The sequence below is a fragment of the Anolis carolinensis genome, chromosome 2 (assembly GCF_035594765.1).
Source record: "Anolis carolinensis isolate JA03-04 chromosome 2, rAnoCar3.1.pri, whole genome shotgun sequence".
NCBI classification, from domain to species: domain Eukaryota; kingdom Metazoa; phylum Chordata; class Lepidosauria; order Squamata; family Dactyloidae; genus Anolis; species Anolis carolinensis.
This window is the reverse complement of record NC_085842.1, coordinates 155,222,664-155,250,281: the sequence shown is the minus strand read 5'-3', so window position 1 is coordinate 155,250,281 and position 27,618 is coordinate 155,222,664. Positions and strand designations below refer to the sequence as shown.

General features: G+C 40.3%; 1 protein-coding gene across 1 annotated transcript in view; it reads right to left on the bottom strand.

The window, feature by feature from the left end:
• faim2 (Fas apoptotic inhibitory molecule 2) overlaps positions 1–27,249 on the bottom strand; it is a 47,007-nt gene extending 19,758 nt beyond the window's left edge. Inside the window, exons 1-7 of the mRNA XM_003216977.4 lie at positions 26,991–27,249; positions 21,114–21,303; positions 12,162–12,262; positions 10,312–10,376; positions 8,112–8,165; positions 3,383–3,433; positions 1,783–1,822 (exon numbers count right to left, since the gene is read on the bottom strand). Coding sequence (XP_003217025.1) covers positions 1,783–1,822; positions 3,383–3,433; positions 8,112–8,165; positions 10,312–10,376; positions 12,162–12,262; positions 21,114–21,303; positions 26,991–27,005 — 516 coding nt within the window. The 5' untranslated portion in view covers positions 27,006–27,249. The remainder of the gene's footprint in view (positions 1–1,782; positions 1,823–3,382; positions 3,434–8,111; positions 8,166–10,311; positions 10,377–12,161; positions 12,263–21,113; positions 21,304–26,990) is intronic.
• Positions 27,250–27,618: the final 369 nt, after the last annotated feature.

The window sequence follows — 27,618 nt, the reverse complement described above, 5'->3', positions numbered from 1 at the left end:
TATACAGAAGCTAGTCATATGAAGGTATATTGCCTTTAACAGTAAATTTCCACATACTTTATGTGAAATTATACAATTGCACTTCCTCTTCAAGTTCTTCCTTTTGAGAAACAGGCATGTGGTATGAAAGAAACAGAGTGTCATAAAACGGCACTATGCCCAATATAGTAAAGAATGAAAACCAAACAGAAAAGCCTGTATGAAAAGTAAGTACTCTCCATCCTGCAGGTATTCACATTTTTTGTGTGCATCTCAGATAAAATAGGAGATCTCTTCTGTGGCCTTTTTGCTATGCATTCTGAGAACACTGGCATCTAATATAAGCTAAATATACTGAAATAAAGTGTAACTTGCTTATTTTCCTATATAATAAGTTTAAAAATAGTTTCTCTGCTGGGTCATATTATAAGGATTGGGGTACATTTTTAATGTGTGATTGTGTGTTTCAGAGCTATTTGAGAAATGGTCAGTTTGCATTAAAATACTTAGCACATTTTTTCCTTGCACAAAAAATTATTATATTTTGTGTAGTCACCTTGTGCAGAATCACTGTACTTTTCTATACCATGCAAAGATTTTTCCATAAACAAATTTTTCACCAAGAAAAATTCTTGAAAAATATCCAAAACCCTGTAGTGTGTTAGGATGCAATTTCTCACCAATAAAGACAACATTTGCAAACACTGTTCACTCCATTAGTTGGACAGCACTGGTTCGGTTATTGAAGAGTAAAGCCAAGTTCACTTTGATTAAATCTGTGGTAACATGTAGTGATGTTCCTCCATGGCCTGTCTGACCAAAGAAGTCTGATTGGTGGAAACATTCAGGCACTGAACTGATATGAGCAAGCCTTCCAGAGGAAAATCTTTGTTGTTTCAAGCTGGCCTCCAACTTGGTTTCAAAGGCCTCATGAATAAGACCAACAAATCAAATGCACACCTCAGTTTTGGTAATGTAATTTACTCTTAAAGGTATGCAATAGACTCGAGTAAATACTGTATATACGTCTTTTGTGAATTCCATAAATGTTCCTTTAGGGCAAGTCTATCGGGTTTACCTACGTGAACATAAACACCCTCACTGAAACGGGCAAAATTGACAAGAAGACATACATGGTCAAGAAAAACTGAATTCTTTACGTCCATATTAGGCAGAGAAATTGAGAAGGAGAACATATTTTTAAATGTTTTTAAATGGTCAAAAAACATGTTTTCAGAGTGTTGAGAAATCCTAATGGAAAAACTCCTGGGCTAATGAGAATCATTTTTGTACAGGACATATTTGACACAAAATTCACATGTGGTTGTTTTGCACAGAAAACAGCACTTTGTGCGCAGGAAACAGCATTTTCTCTCTGGAAAGACTATTTTGTTGCAGAAATTTTAATTCATGTTCAGAAAATGATGTTTTCTACACAGAAAATGCTGTTATAGGGGATTCATTCCACATGAAATACACACTCAGTTTATTTTCGGAATATGAATTAATATCTCTGCATTACAATATTCTTTTCCACTCAGAAAATGCTGTATCCTGCACAAAATAACTATATGAAAACTTTTTCAGAAATTAATTGTGAATAGCCTTTGAAAACTGCTTTGTTTGGGAGGACTTTCTTGCAAGTTTGAATTGGTTCTATTTCTTTGTAAGCCACACATGCCAGAAAGGTGAGAGATAAACAAATAAATGTGTGGCTCTTGTCCCAGCTGCACCGCCATCCTATCACTCCCATCCAGTCCCCATTGACTAGCCGTGGGTTTCTATGCCAGGTGTGCCACTTACAAAGATGGTCAGGAGGATCAGGTTCCATGGGAAGTACCTCCTGTGAATTAAGCGAAACGGAGCCAAGTCAGTTTTGTTATCCAAAGAGCATAATCACTAAAAGGAAAATTACATAATGTCATATTGCGTAATAAGGTAATTAGAGAACAGCACAGCCATTAGAGCAGTGGGGCAAACAGCATGTAATAATTTTGCAAGGTAACTGTAGTTTACAACGTGCTCCAACATCAGAATATCAGTGCTTCTCTTCCTGAGCCAGTGTGAATTAGGATTAAGACACCTTTTAGACTGGCTTTTTGACAGTGTCTCAATGCAAACTGGATTCAGCAAGTAAACATTATCACCTTTTAAAAGCTGTGGCTGGAGCTGCCACCACAGCCATTGCCAGATAGCAGTTGGAAAGCTTTCCAATGTGATTAAAAGATTGCCTAGAGATACAGAAAAACTGAAATGCTCCATCATATCTACACAGAAGATCATGTTCAGGTGAAAAAAAGTTCTCCCTCTCCTTTCTAAGCTAACATGTACCAATAACATATTCCTAACTATGCCATGATGCCATAAATGAGGCTGAGGGCCCACAATGCAAACTGTTTGGGCCATCGACTGAGGTTGTCTCTTTCTCTCTCTTTCCTGAATTGTCTGTTAGTATCCTGAGAGAGGGATCAGGAGACATTATTTCAATTTACAATTTGGCAGCTGGTGTGCAAGAGAACAGGTGATGACTTTTATATAACTGGTGGCAGCACCCATGCTAGGCTATTTTCATGCTTGGCAAAGCTAACATTGTGCGTGCATGCGCTCAAATTGTTAGCTTCAGTTTCAAAAACAGATGTCTTGTTGTCTTATAGAGAAACAAATGAAAAGCAGAAAATTCAATTCTGCTCAATTTAAATTGCAATATGTAATACAAGCACCTTTGATTGCCATTCCCAATACAAAATAAAATGTTTAAGCACACAAATAATTTTAACAATCTTGTGAACTGTGATATTGAAATGGAAGTATCTCAAAAGTTTCAGTTTCAGGCATGTTAAAATCTCACTTTGTGAGGTTATTCCAATAAGAAATAGAGACAAATAAATACAGGGAATGATAGCAGATGGAAAGGATGTGCTGATATGAAAATATCACCTTCCATAACAACAACAACAACAACAACAACAACAACAACTACTACTACTACTACTACTTTATTTATACCCCACCACCATCTCCCATAGGGACTCGGAGCGGCTTACAAAATAGCACATACATAAAATATATAATACATAAAATAAAATACATCAACATCAAACAATAATAACATTATATAAACAAGGTATATAAACTGGATAAAACAACCTTTATTAAAATAGAATCAGTTAAAAGATCCATGTAATCCATATAATCAATATAACAGCCCAGCTGAATGTGCAGAATGTAGATATGAAATACTAAGTGATTGGAAATCAGTTCTGGTTACTGTCTAAATGTTATCAAATGCCTGCTGGAAAAACCAAGTTTTTAACTCCTTCCTAAAGTGTTGTAGTGTAGAGGCTGTGGGGAGAACACAGATCTTTTATATAATGAACTTAGTAAACGTCTATAGTGAACCTACCTGGGTCCAGAGCAGCAGGCCAAAATCAAGTAGGTTACAAAGAAAACAGCACTGTGGGAGGAAAACAGAGAGCAAACATGAACTCAGAAAATAATCATAGTAACAACTACTACTACTACTACTACTACTACTTTATTCTTATATCCCACCCCATCTCCCTGCCTGGACTCGGGGCGGCTTACATGAGGACCAAGCCCAATAGTACAACAATAAAACATCAACATAAAATACATTCCAATTACAATGAATTAATACATAAAACATATAAAATATCATAAAACATAAGCTGAACAACAACCAATAACCAATTGTCAGACACAGTGGGTGTGTTCAGAATTGGGGCAGCGCAATAATGATACATGTGAAATATATTGCAAGACCACTGGTAAGATGGTCAGTAATAAATTGGGTACAGGATGGAGGTAGAAGGACTCAGTCAAGCTGTAACCAAATTAGTCAAAGGCACATTGAAATAACCAAGTTTTCAGGTCTTTCTGGAAGATGACCAAGGTGGGGCTAATTTAATTTCTCTCGAGAGGGAGTTCCAGAGCTGGGGGGCCACAACCAAGAAGGCTCTCTCTCTTGTCCCCACCAACCATGCTTGAGACAGCAGCGGGAGCGGGAGACGGGCCTCCCCAGTAGATCTTAAGTTTCATAGTATAAAATACGATGCATATATTGAACACAGTTTCTGAATGATCTCCTGTGTACCTTTTCACCTTTTACAGTATATCAGGGCTTGCATGACCACAAGAAATAGGGAAATGACTATTTCAGATGGCAAAAATGTTACTGTCAGGGTTAGGAAGAGGTTTTCAGTTGTCCAAATATCCTGTGAGTTGTCCAAATAACAATGATTTTGTGGACTACTTTCCAGCATCTTTGACTAATCACCATGTTAAGTGAGGCTGACGGAAGTTATTCTCCAACTCACCGTCAGGGCACTGATTGGAGAATTATTGACTAGCGTTCTGTTCTTTAGTCTCAACTAAAGTATAATATTCAATCCACTCTTGAATGATAGGTAAAATCTCATTGATTCAGCGGGTTTACTTCAGTTAGGATTAACAACAGGACCTAGACCAATATTGTTTTTGTTTGTCTCTTTATATCCCACATTTAAAAAGATAAAAAGCAACGGAACTATTATAAATACAGCATGAAAAAAAGTTGAACAGATTATACAAGGCCTATTTCCCCTTAGAAATGAGATGTTTGACACTGAATGCCTTTGGCTAACATATGGCACAGCATAACCCAAACATATAGCTTCTTCCTTCTTTCACTTCTATACCAAAGTAGCAGCAGATATGTCTACATAAAAGCTTGCTAGGTGGCAGCCTTCTTGAATTTAAATAAATTTAAGAACCCCAATTTCATAAAAGCAAGACACAATTCAAATGGAAGAAGAAAGGATCTTTTGGGTACTTAGCTGTCTCTATATGGATTACTTAATAGAGCATATAACTATAATTCTAAGCTTGGAAGTGCTACTTTTAAAAATTGCAACCATTTGGGATTCTGGGAGTTATATACCAAAAGATAGAAACTTTTGCACATGTTGAATCCTGGACCCATCTTTTGGATCTGTGAGGCACAGTAGAAAGGGCAAACATTTCTCACATAATGGAGTTCTCTAAGCAGATACAACAAAATGAAGGGAAGTGGAGAAAGACAATAAACTCTGCCAAGCAGTAGAAGCCAGTGGAGAATTCTGAGCAACTTCAAATTCAACATGGAATGGCAGAGGCTCTTTAGAAATCTGCAAGTACTTTTCCACAATGTAAGTAGTTGTCAAGTATGCCCCTGAGCTGCTTGCTGTACCTGTCAATTTTTGCCTTGTGGGGAAACAAACTGATAAATGAGAAGACAAGGTTCCAATTACATTTGCAACCGAGAGACTGTGGTATGTAGACAGTCTAGGGAGGCAAACCAGCTATTTTGGAAAACCTATCTAGCATTAGACTAATTAAATAGAAAAAAAGGAGGGTAAGGCATCTGTACATTTTTAAAAGGTGGCTTCATCAAGGGGAATTCCTCAGGTGCAGTTTGCATCACGAGCTAAACACATGGACATCCCCTATCTTTCTGTGACTTATCACACGTCGTTAACCCTGGTTTTTTACAGCAATGTTTGAAGTGTTCAACTTCTTTTGCAAGCTGTAAAACTCCCTGAAAAATATTAAAGGGTCTCAAGAATCAGACTACAGCTGTGTTAAACATTCTGCCCAGCCAAATATTTTGGGAGGTTGGTGGTGGTGGAAAAGAAAAATGATCCACAAAGCCTGGGAGGGGAGGTCAACATTTGGAGATTAAAAAGTTCCATATAGGTTGTGTTTAGGGTTGATTTGCGAGTGTTATTTTTTTCTTTCATTTTTCACATTTTTCCTCTGGCAGTGTGTCTTATGACAGTTCAACCTCACTTCAGGCACAGAGTCCTGCTGGAAGTACATCTATGTCATGTGATGGGATCTGGAGGGTTCCTTGTCTGAAGTGAGGTTGAACTTTCATGGCAAATTTACCCGTGTGATGAGGTAGTAATTGGGTTCCATTATTTTACTATTTTCTAGTTAGTCATAAGAAAGGAGAAAGGAAGTATTCAGCCAGTAGTTTGGCTTCAGAGATTTTAGCAAAACCAGTCTATTCTTGGAGTCCAGAATCTTTTCTTAGAACACAATAATGACCAGGAGCTAAGATATATGGAATTAAAAAGTATTCTTTCAAAAGCCATCCCTCTAATCATAGTGGTTTTATCTCAACCCAGTATGCAAATTATTAAGGGGGGGGGAGGGAGTTACATTCACTAGCCAACCCCTAACTTCTCCCAGTTTTAGCCAAATCTTGTCCTTCCCATAGCCATGTTAAGAACAGAAATAGGCAAGGTATCACAACAATTAATCACACATGCTTCATCTCTATTCCCTATAATTCAAGTACCCACAGTCTGAGTAAATGAAGTTAGGTTCCACTTAGAGACCAGACTTTCTTGTTCACAAAGGAAGGGCCAGATAAGACATGCTGGGGCCCTAAACTAGGTCCTGGTTGGCATTAACCCCCACGCCCTCCCACACATTATTCTAACCATTTTGTAAAACATCAACACTCATTCAACTCATGGATTTAGAATCCCTTCATGATCTGAGAGGCTCAACTGTAATCTATTTAGCTTATGCTTCCACTTCATATCACAAGGAGGGAAAGAAAGTGCTAGGAAAGAAAGAGAAACTTTGAAGACAGACTAAGACTGGAACGGTAGGTTGAATTGCCACTGTGAGTAGCAATCTGGGAGGAACTTGGCATATAAATGTAACAAAAAAATTAGAAAATTAGAATTGCAACCAAGGAACTCTTTGAGAGAGAGAGAGAAGTGTAACTCCTAATCTGGAGAGATGCCTGGTTCTTGTCTACTGAAGGCTTCCTGGTCCCACCTGATTGCTTTGGCAGGCCTACACACAAACCCTGGCATTTCCTCACCTCTTCCTTTGCATCTTGCAAAATATCTAGGTGCTACTTCCTAAGAAAATACCTTCTAATGCTATGAGTCACAGAACTATACCTCCCAATAGAACCTGCCTCTTCACTCATCCTTCTTAATGGTTTCCTGGAAGAGGCGATTCAGCTACCATCATGCTACTCAGCTCAATGTATTAGGAGTCTAGAGCTCTGGTTTGCTTGCTACATCGGTATGCAGTTGAAACCAGTGTAGGTGAGCCCCAAGGACCCACGTATTTTCTGTCATGCATGTCAGAGTTCTGGGCATAAAATTTCATCTTCCTAAGATTCTTAGGAAACTGAATTTTGCTTTCCATTGACCTTCCCATTAATTTTGGCATATACACCTCCTTGCCAATGTCTATCCCTAGCCTGTCTAGCAGGGTCACGTCCAGGCTATTTGGCTGACCACATACCCTTGTACAACACTGCCTGAGCCCTGAGATTTTCAGGAGAGGGCCTTCTCTTGGTCCCACCTCCATCTCAAGCATGATTGGCGGGGAGAGAGCGGGCCTTCCTTCTTGGTGGCTGCCCCTCGACCCTGGAACTCCCTTCCTCCCAGGAAAGCCAGAATGGCCCCCTCCCTGCTGTCCTTCCGGCAGGTTAAACCTTTTTATTCAGACAGGCTTTTAAAGATGAAGGTTTTTAAGATCAAGTCAAAGGGTACTGTGGTTTTTAACTTTGAATATGGTTAAAATGTGAATTTCTTAATATTGTTTATATTTAATTCTATTTTAATGCTTGCATATTTGTATATTTTAAATTGTTTGCTAATGCTCTTATGTTAAGTTGAGTCTCCTTTGGGAAAGATAAAGCAGGGTATAAATAAATATAATAGTCATCATCATCATCATCATCATTATCATCATCATATCCCTATGCACTTTTGCATAAATGCATACACCCATACAATTTTTCTTTTAATTGTTCCTTCAGCAGGAAACATTGTTTAAAGTGTTTCTCTATATAGAGTAAGAACACCTCTGATCCAAAAAGGATTCCTCTCTCCCTTTCACAGTTGGCTTGCGACTATCACATTACCAAATTTGATCCGCTACCATTATATTTACCATGAGACTGGGTTTACTCATGGAAAAAATACTAGAAAACAGACCATAAAATTCTAATATTACCTTGTTTAATATTTCCTTTCAACTATTTTGAATGCCATAACTTCGGTCCCAATACAAATGATAACTGGCATAAAGATGACTAGTGATATAAGGCCAACACTTACTAGGAAGCCCAATACCAGGCAGGATTTGCCTGTACATATCCTTTAACTGGTTCACTGAAGTAAAGAAAGAGAAAAGAAATATAAACACATGAAAACAATTCAAAATAGTTTAAATACAGAAAGAAAAAGAGTTGATCCAGCACATTAGTTGTGCAGCTTATTCATAGATCATGATGCCAATGTGGGGAGGGACACATCATTGCACTTAAAAGAGCAAACACCAATAATCCCTTTTTGAAGTTGGCCCTAAACCCCTCTACAGCTCAGGGCAGAGAGGCAAAGCTACTTAGTTTTCACATGGCTGTAAACATTAATGAAGTGTGCATCACAATAATCCAGCTAATGCCATTGATTTCTTCACTTTATCCTACACCAGGGAAATCATTATGGAGAGAGCTGATTAAATGGCCTGAAAGGTCTCAAGTGGTGCCAATTTATTATTGATGCTACATGCAAGTTGACACTGGTAACCCTTTGCTTCCATCACTGTTGTTATCCGAGCTTCAGGCAAGCCTGGATGGGACAGGAAGATGAATGCCAGTCTCTTGATGAATCCTAATGGCTTGTTCAAGAAAATTGCATTTGAACTGCATAGTATAGATGTGGACAAAGTGTGGCCCATGAGCTACACACATATTTTTTTTTTACTTCCAGTCGCTTCCTGATTTTTTAAAGGCATCTTCTGACCTTAAATTGGCCTCAGGAGGCCTGAAAAGACATTTAGTGAAAAGGAATTTAGTTTTCGGTGGATGGGTGTATTGGTGGATGTAGATCTCCTGGGGAGGTGAGATAATGTGTCCCCCAGCCCCTCAAAATCTCCTACAACTGACATAGAAGAATTAAATAATCTAGAACTGACCTTACATGTCCTTCCAATGGCAAACTATGTAACTAGCTTTTCCAGTGCTTCCACTATATTTCACCCAAAGTAACATTCACAGCAAACATGGATTAAAATCATTGGTTTAAAATGTCCTACAGAGGTTGGAGGAAGTTATAATGACTCTCTGGAATTTCAAGCTTTCCGGTTTTGACTATATATTCAAAAAACGCAATAAATGACCAGTCAAATTGGTGAGCTTGAACACATAGTTAAGAATTATGTGTAAGTGAGGAATTCACTGGAATCACTAGTTTAATTCAGCTTTCCTAATTTGCTAACCTTGGACCAAATTGTGACCCAAGCACAATCTACAGTTGGAAATCATAAGAGTACAATGCCATTTGTGCAACAAAAAGCTATTTTAAAATGAGTTATAAAATACATATTTTCTTTGATAATTAAAATAAAATGTTCACAGCCATGCTTTGAAAAATGTGAGGAAAATGTGTATATATTAAAAATGTAACAGTTTCCATGTTTGATTTTGGAAGAGGGAACCCTTTGTTATTGATATTGGCCTAGATTGGAATAAACTTTGATGTAGAAATTGAATAACCTCAATAGGTCTGGGTATGCAAAGGGATCTTATAGCATTTTAGAGACTACACTGAGGGAACAAAGTCATAAATATACTTATTCAGACCTCTTCCACACTGCCCTTATATCCCAGGATTGAATCCCAGCTTATCTGTTTACCCCAGATTATCTGGCAGTAGGAGACTCATTTTAAAACAGATAATCTGGAATCAGATCCTGGGATATGTGTCAGTATAGAAGTGGCCTCAGATGCATAAAGTGAAGTGCTTGAGAACATACCTATATATACAGGCTTTGTGTACAAATACCCAAAGTAAAACAAAATCTGCAGGGATGGTCATGATGCGACAAGTTAAGTTTTAATGATGGGCTCATCTTTTTGAGCCCAAAACCACAAAGTGGTTGAGAAGTCACTTCTAGATGTCTACATCCAGGGACATCAGGGTTTTTTTTTGGGGGGGGGGGGGAGGGGGGACGGGTTTAGCCTCATGTCGAGGAAAGTCTGAACTAAACTGCACAGCAGCCCTGAACTTTGGGAATGGTATGGACAGCACAGCCACCTGTGATTAAGACTGGCCACTGTCCACATGGGCCTCTGCCATCCCCTTTCCCCTGCTCTCATCAGCACAAGGCAAATGGAATGGATCAGTTCCTGTTGCCACTTCCAGATGTCCACGGAGCTCCTGGAAAGCTCCTGCTAGACATTGACATTAGAGCAACTCGGAGAAGGAAAAGAAAGACCTCCTAAGGAAAAGACTTCTTAATAGGTCCAAGACTTACCAGAAGGTGAAGAGAGCGACAATGGCAACTGTAACAAACAGTTGAAGTGAAATGATGCTGTAAACCTAAGATCAAGAAAACAGGATCAATATCAGCATAATTGAGGCTCAAATCCCAAATCCAGCAAATGCATTCCTTGTATCACCTGAGCCACTAAAATTCAAGCCAGAAGTTGGTCTCATAGTTTCACCAACTCCTGAGGGGCATAGAGGATCACAGCCATTGCACCTCACCACACAAATATATTTGCTAGCTGCGTCCTTTGTTTACTCTGCATTCAGCTACTTTGAACAAAGCCTATATTTTTATATAAAGTATGACTCACCCTTATCCATGGATTCAATATCCATTATTTCATTTACATATGCTATAAAAAATCTGAAATCTTTGTGATCCTATCATATACATCCAGTCCAAGGATAGTCAAAATATATGGTTGACTATTATCTGTGGTTTCGGGCAGGGTGGGGTGTCTTGGAAGATATCCCCCATAGATACAGGGGTCATAAAGTACAAAAGTGTGCCTGAAAAACCAGTATTGGGTAGTCTATTGCCTTGAGGGCAAAGGACGTGGTGGTGTGGATGTCAATGTGCAGGGTGTGTGGCTGATGGACAAATCTACACCCTGCCTCTTCCTTTGTTTGTTCATACACAAGAGGATGAAGTGGTTGGGCAAACAAGGGATCAGACCTCCAGATTCATTGAGCCCAACACGTTTTGAAATAATTCCTTCCTCAATAAACTCTTGAATGTTAATTCTCAGTCTGGTTTGTCAACTAGTGTTACTGCTTGTGAATCTTTTCTCTGGATATACTGAGTGTGATAGATCATTAGGAAAATTGTGAACTGGCTTAGAGAGATGGGCAGATTTTTATTTTAAAAAATTCAGTAAATCATTATCCTTATCTATTATGAAAATGCACACTGCAGCATAAGAACAATTCAGGAGACTTATTCCTGTACATCAAGAGAGGTCGGAGTAGTGTAGATCTACTTGGCCAATGTGAGTATTGGCTCGCTGTTCCATTATTAATTCAGTGATCTTACTCTAGCATGGTCTAACCCATATGTGTCAAACTCATGGCCCACAGGCCAGATTCAGCCTGCCATGTCATTTTATGTGGCCCTCCAGATCCTGGACTACAGCTCCTATATTCTTCAGTAGACATCATGACCAGAGTTGATGGGAGTTATGATACAGTAACATCTAGAAAGATGCAGTTGTTCTGTTTGGTCATGAGAATGTGGTTTTAATTTAGACCAAGGCTATGATTCCTGACTTTAAAATATCCTTTAACCATTCCCCAACCTCTGAACCACAAGTGCTGTTGGGTTGCAATTCCCAGTCCACTTGGTGGATAAGCAAAAGTAATGTAACTTGCCATTCAATAATATTTGGGGACCCAAACTAGACAAAAACTAAAGAGCACTGACCACTTTGTAAAAAGTATAGTTGGCCCTCTATATCCACGGACTCTCCCTCTCTCCATGGATTCAATGTCTCTTTCAATTTAACCATAAGGCTGATGTGGTTCTCCATGAAAATGAGTTTGATACTGCTGGTCTAATCAATAAGAAGTTTTTCTGTGTGTGCAGTTTCAGATGGGGTGGGGTTTAAGACCAAAATGTCCAAAGTGTGTATGGGCTTATGTTAAGAAGAGTGATTGTAATAATGTACCTGTAGTGATTACAATAATTGTAATAATATATTATCCACAGTAAGAGTATCAATCTGGTGGATTGCAATGGGCAGTACACCCAAGCCCCATGTACATAATTTTCAACTGAGATATTCATTACTTTGGCATGGTTAACTTTCTCTTCACCTTCAGCCTGTTTTCAGACATTACCTTCCTGATGAACACTCTGCGCACATTTTGGTCATCCCAGCTCAATGCTGTGAGAGTTTCAGTATCAGGGGAGTATCCACTGCCATAGTGAGGGCTGGTACCTGAAAAAGAAGAGGAAATCAAGGCACACCTGAATTGCGGCATTTCCAGGAACAGCTAATGTCAATCTCTAAGAAAATAGGATAGAGGGAGGAATTATGGAGGACTCTAAGAGAAATGAGATTTCACTGGTGTATAGTTTCTATGCTGTATTTGAACTGTGTTGATTTGGCCTGTCCCCATATGAGCCACCCCGAGTCCGTTTGGGGAGATGAAGGCGGGATACAAAAATAAAGTTGTTGTTGTTGTTGTTGTTGTTGTTGTTGTTGTTGTTGCCTGTACTGTGAACAAGATGTCATAATCAGAACAGCACAGCATATAGAGAAACAGAATGGCTTCTAACTGTCCTAGAGGTCAGACACGGATGCATTTTATTACTTTATCAACTTAACTTGTACACAAAACATATCAAATGGAAAGTGAATCAAAGAAGAAACATTGCAAGCTCAAAATATACAGGTGACACCATATTATTAATACAAATTGCAATAACTGCTGATGAAAGATAAGTATAAAAGTACAAAAAAGTGTTATAGATGAATATTAAGAAACAAAAGTAATGACAAAAAAAGAAAGGTGTGGAAGTGGATTCCATAGATATAATGGACTGCTAAGAAAAACAAGCAATGTTTCCAAGAGCAAATCAAGTCTAAGTTTTCATTAGGAACCAAAATGCCTATATCAAGGCTATCGTGCTGTGGACATGTTATGAAACAATATGACTCACTAGAAAATAAAACAGTGCTCAATAAAGTGGGAAGCTGTAGGAAAAAGGAAGATCATACTGTGTGCAGATTGAAAATCAAAGAAGCCAACCGCTCTGAATGTTCAAGGTCAGAATAGGCCTGTTAATGATGAGGCCTCTTGAAGGTCTCTCACTGAATAGCTATTAAATTCAAGTGACCTGTTGCCACATAGTAACATTTTTTTAAAAAGAAAATACTTGTACACTTCTTTCAGAGGATAGTGTGAATAAAGATTCACTGAAATACAATATCTGACTGTGAGTGGACATGTTCATGTAAAAAGCAAGTAAACAATGATTAGCAAACAGAAGATTTTAAAAAAGCACTTGGACTATAAATGTGCTAAACATTACATCAAGAATGTCTTTGTAAATGAAGACTGCTTTTTTTAAAAAAAATGAAAATTTGTGATTCCTACTGAAATGAAAGACTTCAGATCCAATAACACCATAGAACTATTCTGGAGAGGACATATTCCATCAGATGTGAATAAATGAATTTTTTTATTTCATGTCAAAAGCATTGCACAACAAACAAAGTCCAAAAGTGATAAAATAAAGGAATCACAAACAGCTAAATAGTTTTAGACCAAAAGCCGGCAACAGCAACCGCATTGTCCATAGCTTTAAACAACTCCTCCTCCGTGCATGAGGCAGGACACTGTGGGCAAGCATACATATGCAGAGTTGTTTGTTCAGCTCCACAGTCACACAAGGTGGAGGATTCCTCCAGGTAGTGCCATCTTGCCAGGTTGTCTTTTGATCTGCCCACTCCACTTCTGAGTCTGTTCAGGGACTTCTAAGTTGCCCATCCTTGGTTTGCCCCTGGAGGAAGACCCTCATGGGGGGCCATCCACTTGGAATTGCTAGCGATTATGTCTATTAATATAGAAGGTTTGTCACTTGCTAAGGAAGAGCTATGAGCCAAAATGTCTGAGGACATCTCATGTGACATTTTATGTATACAGGAAACACACAGAGACATCACAATGAGAAGACCAAAAATTCTCATAATGCAACTGGCAGTAGAACGACCTCACAGACAATATGGTAGTGCCATTTTTGTACGATCTGGTATAGCAATATCTTCAGTCTCTCTCGCAGAAGTAAACAACATTGAAATCCTATCTGTGGAATTGAATAGTTGCAGTATATCTTCACTCTACAAACCACCTGGGGCTGATTTCTATTTTACGCCCCCAACCAATTGTCACAATCATGAAGCCCATTGTTATGGTTGAGCCTTATGGCTCCGATACTGGGAGACGAGGTCGTAAGACTCCTCGAGAGTCAGACTCTCTTGAGGAGCGCGAAAGGAAACGGCTCCGGGACTTATTTGCAGAACCAACAGACGAAGACTCCTTTGAGGGTTTTACCGAGGGAATGGAGGAAGAGATGGTTAGCTCAGAGGAGGATGACATGGAATGTACTCGTGTGAGGGAGGATTTGGGTGTCACCGGCAATGATAGCATGGGAGGCGACTGGCGGGTTGCAGGATCGGACCCGTGGATGGGCTGGAGGGATGGAACGGGATCCACAGCTGGGGATGCTGTGGGGCGTAGTCAAAGGTGTTTTAGCTCTGATGAGGATGATGATGATGAGGCACCTGGAATTAGGATAGCAGCTGATAGCGATGAGGAGTTATGAACTGGCATAAAATGGGGTCTAGAATCAATGGCTAATTGCGTTGGGCAAGGTAATCTGGACGAACGCTTGAACTCTTGTTGGGGAACTTCCTGAAGACTGGTGTGATTCGTTTGCTGAATACGTAAGTTACCAAGGACACTGGGCATAGACGGCGGGAGGAACTGTGTGGGCTTTTTCTGTGCAAACAGTGGCGGGCAAACAGTGTATTCTCTTAGGACCATAAGAGTGTCCCATGACAAAACAAGCTTATGATGTCTCAGTTCTGAATTTAAAATGAGATTTCAAGAAAAATAATCAGGTACATTGCCAGAAATTTTGAGTTGAGGGAGTCACCTGCATAGGATAGTTATATTAGAAGAGGGTACCGTGTCTGATATTTGTAAACATATTATTAAACCAGCTTCAGAATCCTCCAACAGGAAATAAATGTGCACAAGGAATTGGTGGTTGGTGGCTATATATAACTGCAGTAAATGGATTTCAGGTTTTAGATCAGGATTGTCCAAACATTTTATGTTGGTGACACATTTTTAGACGCAAATCATTTTACGATATAGTAATTCAGTTTTACTAAGAAACCAGGGGTTAAATCAACCCCTTAGAAGAGATATGGACACATAAATAAATTATAATAACTAAATAAATGAGGACACAACATATCTCATGAAACTAGGTTGCAGTGTGTTTTCCAGGCTGTATGACCATGTTCCAGACCCCACTTGTCTAGACCTCACAATGTCTGAGGATGCCTGACACAGATGTGGGTAAAGCGGCAGGAGATAATGTTTTGGGAACATGGCTATACAGCCCAGAAAACTCACAGCAACCCAGTGATTCCAGCCATGAAAGCCTTTGACAATACATTATCTCATGAAAACCTTTCATTTATATTATTTTAAAAATAAATGATTTATTACTTATTTCACATAAACTGAGGGGTTTTTCATTACTTTTGTGTGACACACCTACACACTACAGCCAATGACACACAGTTTGAAAATCTTTGTTTCAGATTAAACTTGAAGATTGTCCTAAATGCTGAAACTAGTTTTGAGGTCAGAACCTTGGATAGCTCATTTACAAGGATTCTGTAATGGCTAAACATGGCAGAGTGGGGAATCGAACCCTGGTTTCCAGACTCATAGTCAATGCTTAAAACATTAGACCATGCTGGCTGTCTCAAAGAAAGAGCAGGAAGGCAAAGTTGTTTCTTGGTGGTTTTGTGGGCAGAAGGAAGGGGACAATTAGGAGAAGAGCCAGCTAGTGCTGTCAATACTCTTATTAAGAAAGGGTATTGCTCAGTTTTGGTCATCTAAAGGAAGAATAACCAGGGCAAGACCACAAGGACTTTGTGCACTTTATACCCTATTTTAATAATACAACTGATGACATTTTATTTGTTTTACTTTCCAATATATTGTTCACTGAAAGAGGTTTCATGGGAGGGGGAAGGCAGGAGATCACCAATTTGTACCTATGCATAGAACCCCCACAGTGCATAATGACAGGTATTTTCCTAGTAATGAGGCTGCCTGGAATGTTCTTCCTGGTATCGGGCTCATCATGTCATGAACTATTTAAAGAATGCTATTGAGGGTACAGTCTGTACTTTTCTCTTCTAGTCCCGGGCCTTTTACTGAACACTGATTCTTCTTGTGAGCACATGGGAAGCATCTGTCAGGGGATATTAGACCTAGGGCAGAAGCATTCCTGCAGACTTGCTTAATTGCCATAAATTAATATAGCTTAACACCATATATTATGATTAGACTTTCCCCATCCCACTATTACCCCAGAGACCAATGTATCCCTGATACATCAACTGGCTTTTAAAAAAAAGTTGCTGCCTTGTTCAGAGTACCAATTGACAAATCAGACATAAAGCCTGAGCCTAAGGAATACTCTTTTTCCTTTTTATTCTTTTGAACACTTGTGTGGCCTTGATCCAGATCAGCATTCACGTGTGAGGCTGAAGAAAAATTAAACATTTACCAATCTGATTTTTATCTAAAAAATGACCTCCCTCTCTGCACAGGAATTTAAAAAATGGAAGTATGTGACCCGTCCAAAGTAATTTTGTGGATTTCTATAGGGAATTGAACCTTGGTCTCTAGATTTAGAGTCCAGTGCTAAAACCATTACAACCATAGGGGTGGAGAGAGAATGTTCTTTAGCTGCATCCTAAATGTGTGATATGCATTGTCTGAATTTTAGTAATAAAAACACTGAATCTATTCTTTTGCACCATCTAACACTCTGTATTCTGGATTCAAAATTAGTGGGGGATACTCTTGTGTCACCAAAAATAGATGAAACACAGTAGCCAAAATGGAGAACAGGGGACAATGTGCATAAAACTAGCACAGAGTCATAACTGAGTATACACATACTCTATAAAAGTTTAGAAACCATTCTTGTCAGTCAAACAGAAATAAAGCACGATACAGAAGGGAAGACTGGACTGGTGACCAAGATAATAACAGCAGGGGTGCTGATGTATTTTTTTGTGGATCTTTATCTCTAAAACAGACTTGGAGTGGACAAAACTTCCAACAGAAGACACTTTCAAAAAGAACACTTTCCTCTGTCAGTCTACAAAAGAGACTGTTCTTAGTCTAGACAGCTAGACAAAAGGCCATCCTGTTCAAATGGGTGCAAATTATTTATTTGTTCAAGACTCATCTGTCTTCTGTTGTTATGTTCTGCAGATGTTCTGGCCTGATATTTAATATATTTTCCATACCAAGAATTCATTTCATTACTAATCTAAGGCAATCCACCCAACATAAAACATAAGAAAGAAAATTATTTTCAACATTACAAATAAAAGAGCTATTCCATAAAATTCAATACAGATCAGAAGCAGTAGAAGCAAATCCAAACAAGACTACATAATAAGACTAAAAAGTAATAATCATTGCTGTCTAAAAACACATAGGGCAGTCGATACTTTGGAACACCGAATTCCATACACTGGGTACTACAACTGAGAAGGCTCTGCTCCACGCATATCCAGTGATGGAAAACAATAAAGGACCAATTTGGATAACCATGCAAAAAATGTGGGTTCATATGAGAAGGAATAGTCCTTAAGATACCATGGATGATTCCACACGGTTTAATAATGCAGTTTGATAGCACTTTAACTATCATGGCTCAATGCTATGGAATTATGAGAGTTGTAGTTTGATGAGACACCAGTATTCTTTGACAGAGAAGGTTCAAGACTTATAAGACAACAACACTATGATTCCACAGCATTGAGCCATTGCAGTTGAAGTGGTGTCAAACTGCATTAATTCTACAGTGTATATGCACCCAGGCTTTTAAAGTTGTTAGGGAGCTAGTCACAGGACTTGCATTAAGACTAAAAATGGTCCAGCAAGAAATGAAAATGATGTAAATTCAATATAAGATCCCAGTCAGTATACATAATACACTGTAAGACACCAGATGACATTTTAGAACATTATTCAGAGGCAGCCTCCCACATAACACACTGAATTAAAGCAGTCTGGATGTAACCATGGCAATGGTAACAGGACCCAAATATATCTTTTCTAAGAAGGGGAACAGCAGGTATGTCAGCTGCAGTTAGCTACCACTGCCACCCGAGCTTTCAAGATCAAACCTGGACCAGAAAACATAGCTAAACTCAGAACCCAATTCTTAAACTGGTGCAGAAATTTTACCCAAAGCTGACTCTACTGATTTAGGACAGAGGAACTGATTTATATATATTTGTTGTTTATTTACTGATTTTTATCCTGCCTTTCTCCCAATATAGGAATTCACCCAAAGGGCAAAATTATCCCCTAGGACTAGATGAGTGGAATAGAGAATACCTTTATTATATATAATTATTATTATATATAATACATAACAATTTAATACCCTATTTTACAGATATAATCTACCTTATAATTTAATGATCTTAATTGGAAGAGTGTGGGCTATCTAGATCAGTGTAGAAAGCATTAGAAGGGAACTAAGGGAGAGGAGATTGTACAATCTACAGTGAGCACCTGAGCCACAGATGGGGGAAATGTCCACACACATCTCTTCCGTTAATATCTGACTGCAGGGTAGCCATAGAGGAAACTGACCAAAACCACCAGGGGGCTGCAGCAAAAACCCCATCCTTTTGACAAAGTTGTAACCTGCTAAAAGTACAAATATTGTCCAGTGACCTAGAAAATTGGTGATACATGAAAATAACAGCTACTTTCTAGTCACAATGCCAGTCACTGCCACCTTTCCAACCATAATGCCATTTGTTAGTGAGATTCCACCACCATGTGACAAAGTTTCTGTATAGTATGCTATGAATATATCATTTATTTCAATCAGATGACACATGCAACAACATGAGATAGTCAAGTGCCTGTACTTGTCACAACATTTTATTATATTCTTATTTCAATTCTGGTTTTGCTTTGATGGATTGCTTCTATTTGTACTAGTGTTTTGGGGGCATTTTGCCCCATATGTAAGCTACCCCGAGTCCCTTCGGGGAGATGGTGGCGGGGTACAAGAATAAAGATTATTATTATTATTATTATTATTATTATTATTATTATTATTATTATTATTATTATTACAACATTCACAAATACCTCCAGCTTGCTTTTTAGCCTTTGTCATTTGACTTTATCTTAAACACTCATTCCAAATGCCATTTTCTGCACTAAAATCTATGATAAACATTAATTTGTTGATAAATTGCCTTTAGTGTTTTTCGACAGGGACTCAAACTTCGCATTGCCTTTACGCAGATAAAACTTCTTCATTGCCTTATGATGGCTCAGGCAGCTTGAAGAAACTGAGACAAGCAATGAGAGAGAACACCTTCTGAAAGGCATGTGGCCACGTCATTGTGATGGCACCAGACTGGAACGTTCAGGTAAATTCCACCCACCTTGGGCCTTGGCTTCATCACTGTCTTGCTGCTTGATCTTGCAGATGCCTCATCAGGGATGGGATAGCAGGGTGGTCCCACAACTTGTATACCCCCCCTTTGCCCTCCTTCCCCAAGTTATCACTTGTGAGTATTAGCCTTCCTGCACTTTTTAGGAGTTAATTGTGGCAGCATGTTATCTTTTTTCATGTCAGGAGCAATTTGAGAAACTGCAAGTCGCTTCTGGTGTGAGAAAATTGGCCGTCTGCAAGGACATTGCCTGGGTGACACCCAGATGTTTTGTTGTTTTACCATCCAATAGGAGGCTTCTCTCATGTCCCCACAAGGGAAGCTTCTGCTGATAGACGGAAGCTCACCTCGCTCCCTGGATTCAAACTGCCGACCTTTCGGTCAGCAGTTCTGCTGGCACAAGGGTTTAACCGATTGCGCAACTGGAGGCTCTAGTAAGTAAGTAAAACTTTATTTATCTACTGCCCTCTCTCCCTGAAGGGACTCAGGGCAGTTTACAAGCATAAAAACAGCAACATACATTACATAAGTAGCACAATACACACATTATTAAAACAAAATTAAAAACCTATACAACTAGTAAAACAGTGAAAACCATAAGAAACAATCACAACAACCAGGAGGAACAAGAATATATAATCAGATGGGTTATTGAGCCTTCATATTAACACTTGCTATTGTTCATATTAATATTAGTGCAGATGTAATGCTGTACTATGATAGCCTCCTCACCATCAAAAAAGAGGAGCAGGGGAGAGAGAGAGGAAAGGATTCTGAATCAAGGAAAAGAAAGAAATGGGAAGAATCCCACAGGATGTTTCCACTTCCCTAACCAAGGTGAGAAGACTGGAAATGTTACATTTAAATACTATGCAGCAATAACATATCTACATTTTTGCCTAGCTTTTTGGATGGATTAATTGAACCTTTGTTGGAGGTTAGAAGATGTCAACCTTTGAAAAATGCTGTACGCAGCAAGTGTGCAAATGTCACAGGTATTCTTATTAAAACAACATTAATGACAAATGGGATTAAAGGCTCACAATGATTCATTGAATAGTATGGTAATGATAAAACTTCTTGGACTAACATTTTCTGTTCCTTAGTGTACCTAGAGAAGGGAAAATATTTAAACACCAGGCATTTCTCTTGATGCCTGGACCAAGACAACTAGCCTGTTCTCATCAACAGTTTCAAAGAGCATTACTAGTTGAAAGTTGGTGGAGGTATAGCCTTAAATCAGTGGTTCTCAACCTGTGGGCCTTCAACCAGAAATCCTAAGAGCTGGTAAATTGGCTGGGATTTCTGGGAGTTGTAGGCCAAAATACCTTGGGGAACCACAGGTTGAGAACCACTGCCTTAAATGAAAAAGAATCTGCATGTCCTGCTAGTCACATGACAAAGTCCTTTAAAACTGATTCTGAATTTCAATTCTATCTTAACCCCAACCACGTTGACTCATGTCCGGATAGTATCATTTCAATGTGGAATTCTTAAAAAACAAACAAACAAACAAACAAACAGACAAACTCACTGGAATCCACATAGGCCCATGTGGGATGGAGAGGGACATTCAAGGGGGGAGGGAAGGCCCCTGCCTTCACCCCTTCTGCTGAGGTGGCCTCTTCATAGGTCGGAGGCGCTGATGGGACTGTGGAGCTGTCCTTTTTTTCGGCATTCCCCTGCTGCCCTTCAGAGTTGGCAGGCTTGTTATTGACAGAAAGCTGTAAAGCAAAATAAAAAGAAAAGCGTAAGGAAAAAAAAGATGAGCAACTGCCCATTCCTAATGCAATAATAATAATAATAATAATAATAATAATAATAATAATAACCTGCAAAGGTAATGGAAAATGAACACGCAAAGATACTGTGGGACTTCTGAATCCAGACTGACAAAGTTCTGGAACACAACACACCAGACCTCACAGTTGTGGAAAAGAAAAAGGTTTGGATCATTGATGTCGCCATACCAGGTGACAGTCACATTGACGAAAAACAACTCAGCTGCTATCAGGACCTCAAGATTGAACTTCAAAGACTCTGGCAGAAACCAGTACATTGGGTGCCGTGCCAAAAGATCTCAGCCGGCATTTGGAAACAATAAGCATTGACAAAATTACGATCTACCGACTGCAAAAGGCCACCCTACTGGGATCTGTGCGCATCATCCGAAAATACATCACACAGTCATAAACACTTGGGAAGTGTTCGACTTGTGATTCTGTGATACAAAATCCAGCATATCTCTCTTGTTTGCTGTGTCATACAATGTCGTTGTGTCAATAACAATAATAATAATAATAATATATTTGTATTCCACCCTATCTCCCCGGGGGGACTCAGGGAGGATTCCAACATACAACTGCAAACATTCAATGCCTTCGTAAAACAACCAAAAACTGACATAAAATCCCAGAGAAATCCTGCATACAAAAATAACATTAAAACCTAACATCAAATTAAAGCCCAACATCAGAAAATTAAACCCAACATCAATAAATTAAACTACATTAAACAAAACTAAACAAAACTATATAATAACATAAAATCTAAGCAAATATCCACATTAATTTACAACAGCCAGCTAGAGTTCACAAAACAGTGTGGGTTGATTGTGTAGTCAAACAATGGTCATTGGGCTGGCGTGGACTAGGAGAGTCCAAATACGAAATAGTTCTCAACCAGGGGCCTGGTAGTGAACTCTCATTATCAAATCCTCCTCTTCTCCATATGCTAGTGAGCATAAGTAGGTCTTCAGTTGCTTTTTGAAGGGTAGCTGCAGGTGTGTGTGGTGGGGTGGGGGGTATAGCTGTGAGAGAATAAATTCATGTGTAAGGTAGTGCTGGAGAAGAGTTCTACAGATACCATGAATTGCTTAGAAAGCAAATGAATGGGATCTAAAACAAATTAGGACAAAACAATCTCTAGAAGCCTAAATACTACATTGAGGGTGTACTTTGACCATATCATGAGAAGAAGTGCTCACTACAACAGACAATAATGCTTGGTAAGGTGGAAAGCAGTAGGAAGAGGAAAACATCAGCACAGGTGGGAAGATTCAATCAAGAAACCCATGACCTGACCTAGCAGGACTTTAACAAGGCTTTGACAGGGAGACTTGGAAGTCCCTCAACCATAGGGCTATCATAAGTTGGAGTCAATTTGATGGCAATGAATGACAATCACAAGAATTTGGGCATGGGATCTTGAGCAGGCTTCCTGGGCTGGACAAGGTGAGGACAAACCATGAATTCACTGGCTCTCTGACTATTTCAGAAGCACTGTTTGTTCTAGGAGACCACAGCTATTCTTATTCTGAAAAAAGGTATCGAATACTCATGGAGAAATGCTGAAGGAGTGACTGGTGCATAACTCACTGTTCATGTGAAGGCTGATAACAGGGCTTGTGTTTCAAAAGGCTATCTCTGCCATTTTTAAATTAAAAACAATAATAATTCTGATTTGTGGAAAATCAGTCTAAGCAAGCAGGGCATTGCTGCACATGCAAGGTCGATACTTGTTTCAATATGGCTGCATCTCAAAGAGATGTCCCACACAGCCATTTGCAGGCCCTAATTGGATTGGGTTTTACAAATTTATTTCAGGTAAGAAAGGTTATTTTTCATGTTGCTAACTGCATTCATCCCTAAGAAAAAGCACCAAATGTACATATTTTGGCATACATATATGATGTTTATATATTTATTTTCAATATTAGGGGAATGGGCTTTTGTATAACATCACATTCTCCGTCATTGGGAGAGTCTGCACTTTATAACAGACTTTGAAAGAGGGAATCTAAACCGAGAAATGTACAGTCATTGAGATTTTTTTTCGTCCTCAAGGAAGGGAAGGTCTGATATGTTGTGAGCAGATGCCCTGATCCCCACTCCCTCAACCACTATTTTTAAGGCTGTTCTTCTGTCAACCTTTCCCAATCCATTGTTCCTCTCAGATATGTTGGATTAAGTGACGTATAGAACTCTGTTGTAGAAAGGTTGGGACATGTCATTTGGTTAGTTAGCCACAATTCTGAGAGATGGTAGAAGGAAGGTTACAAATAAATTGAATTAAATTACGCACATTCAAATTTAAATTGCACACGTCTTAGACAGATCTCTAGTGCTATATGATCTTCTATAGTGTTATACGAAGATAAAAGACCAAAATGTTCACTGTCTAGATCAGAAGTGTCAAACTTGTGGCCCTCCAGATGTTTCAGACACCAACTCCCAGAAGCCCTGACCAGCTTCTCCAATGGCCAGTAATTCTTCAAACTGAAGTTGAAAACACCTGGAAGGCCACAAGTTTGACATCACTGGTCTAGCCCACAGGCAACGTCCAATATGGAAACTTCGGATTTTTTGTCTTTCCTGCTAACTTAGAAAAAATAGCAGATGCCAATGTATTCCGTACTTGTATTTAGCCAAGAGTATTTTAGGTAGGAGGGAGGCCAAAATACTTTGAAGACTCCAGATCCTGGCAGAGATAGTCATGTTGGCCATAAGAAAAGTCCCAAAAGTTCATATCAATGTGATTTTTTTTAATCGTGTCAGAAGTGACTTGAGAACATACTGCAAGTTGCTTCTGGTGTGAGAGAATTGGCCATCCACAGAGACATTACCCAGGGGGTACCCAGATGTGTTACTATCCTGCTGGGAGGCTTCTCTCATGTTAGAGCTGACAGACAGGAGCTCACCCTGTCTCATGGATTCGAATATGCAACTTTCAGGTCAGCAACCCAACCTTCAGGTCAGCAATCAAGCCGGCACAAGGGTTTAGCTCATTACACCACTGCGGCTCTTTATGGTGTCTTTATTAGATAAAGGTCACAATATTGGAAAGCTTTTGAAATCTCCAGTTCTCCTCTTCATCAGGTAAGAAGTTATAAAGGACAAGTGGGGATGGCATGGAATAGGGTTGGGAAGAAAAACAGTTAATGTTGAAATCATGAAGTCAGAATGGTCCAGGTCTCGCACTGAAACAAGAGAAGAGATTTCTTCAGCCTCCTCCTCTCCCATTCTTCTCAAAACGTAACCACACACACTCATGGCTTCAGGATTATCAGTCTTTCCCTTTCAAGCATAATTCTCATCCCTTACTAAGCACCCTGCAAATATACTTGCAACATCTTTACTTAGTGAGTGATCTGATGATCTTTCCATGTTTTGGTAATAAATATTTGGTTTAATCAAGGCATTATATTAATATGGATGCCATGACCATCCAACATGGATCAGCTTTATCAGGAAGGGAAATCTAAAGATGAAGTTGGGTGCCAATTTCCCTGCCCTGGAACTTTCTAGGGCAGTGGTTCTCAATCTCTGGGTCCCCAGGTATTATGGCCTAAACTCCCAGAAATCCCAGCCAGTTTACCAGCTGTTAGGATTTCTGGGAGTTGAAGGCCAAAACATCTGGGGATCCACAGGTTGAAAACCACTGCTCTAAGGCAAAAAGCAAAAAGACAACAACATCAAGGACGACTGGAATCTCACCTCTAGATTTGGTGGAAAAAACCCTGTTTTGTCTGATACCAAACCCTGCAGAATGGAGGCACGATATGTTTGAAAGTGGTGTTGCCTCTCTTTTTGACGTCCACATACAACCACCTTTTTAAAAAAATCCAAGGTTGCAGCACTCTGTTATACAAACCTACTTCAAGATCATGCATGTCAAAGGCCATTCAGCTATTCTGAACCAGCAAAAGCCTCTCTACCACCCCTTGAAGCAGCCACACAACCAATGAAGCCTGAATGATCACAACTCAATACATGGCAGCAAAATAACCACGGACACCACCAGTGAAAAAGGCAAGGAGTTAATCCTGGCATTGCATCCTTCTAGTGCCATCTGGATTTGGCAATGACCTAATTCAAAAGAAGGAAGCACTGAGAAAAACGATGGTAGAGGGGGCGGGTAGGAGGGAAGGGATTTCGTTCTTTGAAAATAAAACAAAAATGATTGTTCTTTTTCTGTCTAAAGAATTTACTAAGAGAATAGCCTAGCTGTTTTGCAGGAGGGATTTTTAGCATTCCCTACCTGTCCCATGCATAGTATGGTAGGACAGCAGAGGCATGCAACTGTGCCCATAACATCAATGATAACAATAACAATAATAATAATGACAACAACAATAATAATACACACACTATACTCTGTTCAACAAGCAAGATTTAGGAGAAATCCCTTCCGAGATTGCATAACTCATGATAACACACAAATAAGGGACAAACCCCACCAGCTGCAGGACATCTCCTATAGCAGTGGTTCTCAACCTGGGGTCCCCAGATGTTTTTGGCCTACAATTCCCAGAAATCCAAACCAGTTTACCAGCTGTTAGTATCTCTGGGAGTTGAAGGCCAAAAACATCTGGGGACCCCAGGTTGAGAACCACTGTCCTATAGATTCCAAGGTTTCCAGACTGAAAAAATGGATCCAAAACTGGATCCACTCAGCCCCTGGAGATATTGGGCTGATACTGTGGCTATGAGTCTCTTGGCAACAGATCTCCTGGGAGAGGGCCAAAAGGGTGGGATGGGCCTGCCTCTCTCTCATATAGCCATCCCTTGCCCTGGGGAGAGAAGATGGTGGTGTCCCAAAGGCTCAATGTCCCTTTTAAAGAGCCGGTGAGAGCAAGGAAGGATAAGGAGCTATGGTAACTTCATGGACAGCCATGCCATCATTACATTAGCCAGCATATACAGGGAGAAGGAGAGGAAGAGGAAGGAGGAGGAGGAGAGGGGAAAGAAAAGAGGGAGAGCATAGAATCACAGAATCATAAAGTTGGAAGAGACCTCATGGGCCATCCAGTCCAACCCCCTGCCAAGAAGCGGGAAAATCACATTCAAAGCACTCCTGACAGATGGCCATCCAGCCACTGCTTAAAAGCCTCCAAAGAAGGAACCTCCACCACTGTCTGGGACAGAGAGTTCCACTGCCGAACAGCTCTCACAGTGAGGAAGTTCTTCCTGATGTTCAAGTGGAATCTCCTTTCCTGTAGTTTGAAGCCATTGTTCAGCATCCTAGTCTCCAGGGTAGCAGAAAACAACCCTGCCCCCTCCTCCCTATGACTTCCCCTCACATATTTATACATGGCTATCATGTCTCCTCTCAGCCTTCTCTTCTGCAGGCTAAACATGCCCAGCTCTTTCAGCCGCTCCTCACAGGGCTTGTTCTCCAGACCCTTGATCATTTTAGTTGCCCTCCTCTGGACACCTTCCAGCTTGTCAACATCTCCTTTCAATTGCGGTGCCCAGGACTTGAGGAGGAGACGAAAGAGAGGAAGGGAGAGAAGAAGAAGCCCCTTCTCTCATCTCTGATGGGCTCAGGCAGAGCTGCTTCCTCCAGCGCCACACTGAGATGCCTCCCCACGAGCAGGACTTCCTCCTGGGCCACTGTGTTCCCGACCTACCTTTCCCTGCGTCATCTTTTTCTCAGAGGTGATGCTCTCTTCTCAGAGCGACGGGGGCGAGAGAGGAGAACGCTATTGGCGACCCTTTAAACACACACACACACAGAGGGAGAGACCCGGGGGCTGCTTGTCACCAGGCGGGCGGCTGGCCCTGGCTGCCCTCGGTCCTCCCCCGGTCCCTTGGCGCCTTCCTCCGCTGCAGCCTCTGGCGATGCCCCTCGCTTTCCAGCAGCATCTAGCTCGCCTGGCCGGGCGGATGGGGGGACCGTACCATTCCCAAGCCTTGAAGAGGGGAGAGGATGCTTCTGGGGAAAGCGGAGGCGAGGAAGGCGAGGGGAGGGGGGCCGCAGTGCGAGGCTGTGACGCGGGATGCTGCAGCCAGCCAAAGTCACAAGGCGAGAGAAAAACCCAGCAAACGCCAGGCTGCAGCGGAAGGCCCTCGACCCCAAGTGGGGAGAGAAAACACAGCCAGGGAAAGGGAGGGAGAGAGCGAGGGAGAGGCGATGCAGATGGGAGAGATGCTCTGCTGAGATGCGCCACTTTGCTGCGGCAGGAACAGCAGCACAGCCCAGGGATCTGTTGGATTCCTGTAGCACTCCAGCACTATCTCAAGGAGAGGAGATCCCAG